The sequence below is a fragment of the Cyprinodon tularosa genome, unplaced genomic scaffold, assembly GCF_016077235.1.
Source record: "Cyprinodon tularosa strain WSP-4 unplaced genomic scaffold, ASM1607723v1 ctg181, whole genome shotgun sequence".
Taxonomy (NCBI): Eukaryota; Metazoa; Chordata; class Actinopteri; order Cyprinodontiformes; family Cyprinodontidae; genus Cyprinodon; species Cyprinodon tularosa.
The window spans coordinates 384,955-386,366 of record NW_024038614.1 but is presented as its reverse complement, the minus strand read 5'-3'; the positions used below and the strand labels follow the sequence as shown (position 1 = coordinate 386,366).

At 36.5% G+C, this 1,412-nt stretch overlaps 1 gene segment (V, D, J or C); it reads left to right on the top strand.

Moving 5' to 3' along the window:
* Positions 1-231: 231 nt before the first annotated feature.
* LOC119781711 lies at positions 232-676 on the top strand. The segment is given in 2 exon segments: positions 232-280; positions 366-676. Coding segments are annotated over 2 exon segments (360 nt in total).
* Positions 677-1,412: the final 736 nt, after the last annotated feature.

Here is a 1,412-nt window from a genome sequence, read left to right as displayed (position 1 = left end):
TGAGCTTCAACAACATAACTCAGTTTACAAATATAATTGAATATAACACAATTTAAATAGAATAATTAAATGTTATTTGATTAAATGCTGACATTTGAGAAGAGTTAAACTAATAAAGAGTCTGTTTAGTTTCCTCTCCCAATGGCAGGAGGAGTCGATGCAAAACTAAATACATTTCATTATAAGTAGAGGAACCAAAAGTCTGTCAGAGAAGAAGGGATACATTAGAACATGATGGAGAGCAGATCAGGGCTGTTTATTTTTGTCCTTTGTTTTATGGGTGAGAAACTGCTGGCAAAACATGTATCTGTGTTTTAGAAACAATCTTTTAATAACAGATATACTTTTGCTTTCTTGCTTCACAGGTGTTGAAGCTCAGACTCTGAAAGAATCTGAGTCAGTGGTTAAAAATCCTGGAGACTCTCATATGCTGACCTGCACAGCCTCTGGATTCACATTTAGCAGCTACACAATACACTGGGTCAGACAGGCTCCTGGGAAAGGACCTGAATGGGTAGCTGGTATTTATGACAGCTCAAACATCTACTACTCTCAAGCATTCCAAGGCCGGTTCACCATCTCCAGAGACAACAGCAAACAGCAGGTGTATCTGCAGATGAACAGCCTGAGAACAGAAGATTCTGCTGTTTATTACTGTGCTCGAGAGACACAGTGACTGATGTTGGTTAAGATGCTGTACAAAAACCTCAAGGATCCCAAGACTGCACTAAAACACTGATACTGAAAGACAATAACAAACCCAGTATTAACAAAAAAGGTCTAAATGAATTTATCATCATTCAGTATTAAAAGCGTGTTGCAATGTCAAGAAATTAATTTATAAGAGAACAAATGGAACTACATATTTAATTCATCCTTAAAACTTTACAAAAAAAAGGTTCTTTTACTTAATGGGGACAAGTTAATCATCATAAGTTAGGACTAATTTGTTAATCATCTTGACTTACAGCAGTCTAAGGCAAACAGCACATCTTCAGTATCCATGTGTACATATGGATGGAACTGTATAAAATATATATATATATTGATTTTAGTTTTTGTAATATGATTATAGTTAATGCAAATGCCATTTTTTGGCCCTGATACAGATACTTGATACCTGGCTGTGAAGTATTGCCGATACTGATACCATCTGTTTGAAATTGATGTGTGTGTATATGAAAGAACTGCAAACTACTTGGATGTTAAATAATTGCCATCATGGCTTTGTCAAGCTGCTGCCTACCTTTGTGAAGCAGGAAAAAGACTAACACAAAGTAAATCCAATAGAAACTTTTGTTGCCTCCCTGGAATGGGTGACAATAGCTGAATAGACTTTTGGCTCTCAAAATGGTATCGGTGCCCTATTTGTTGGTATTTGTCCCCATTTTAGTGCTGGATCAGGGCCCTGC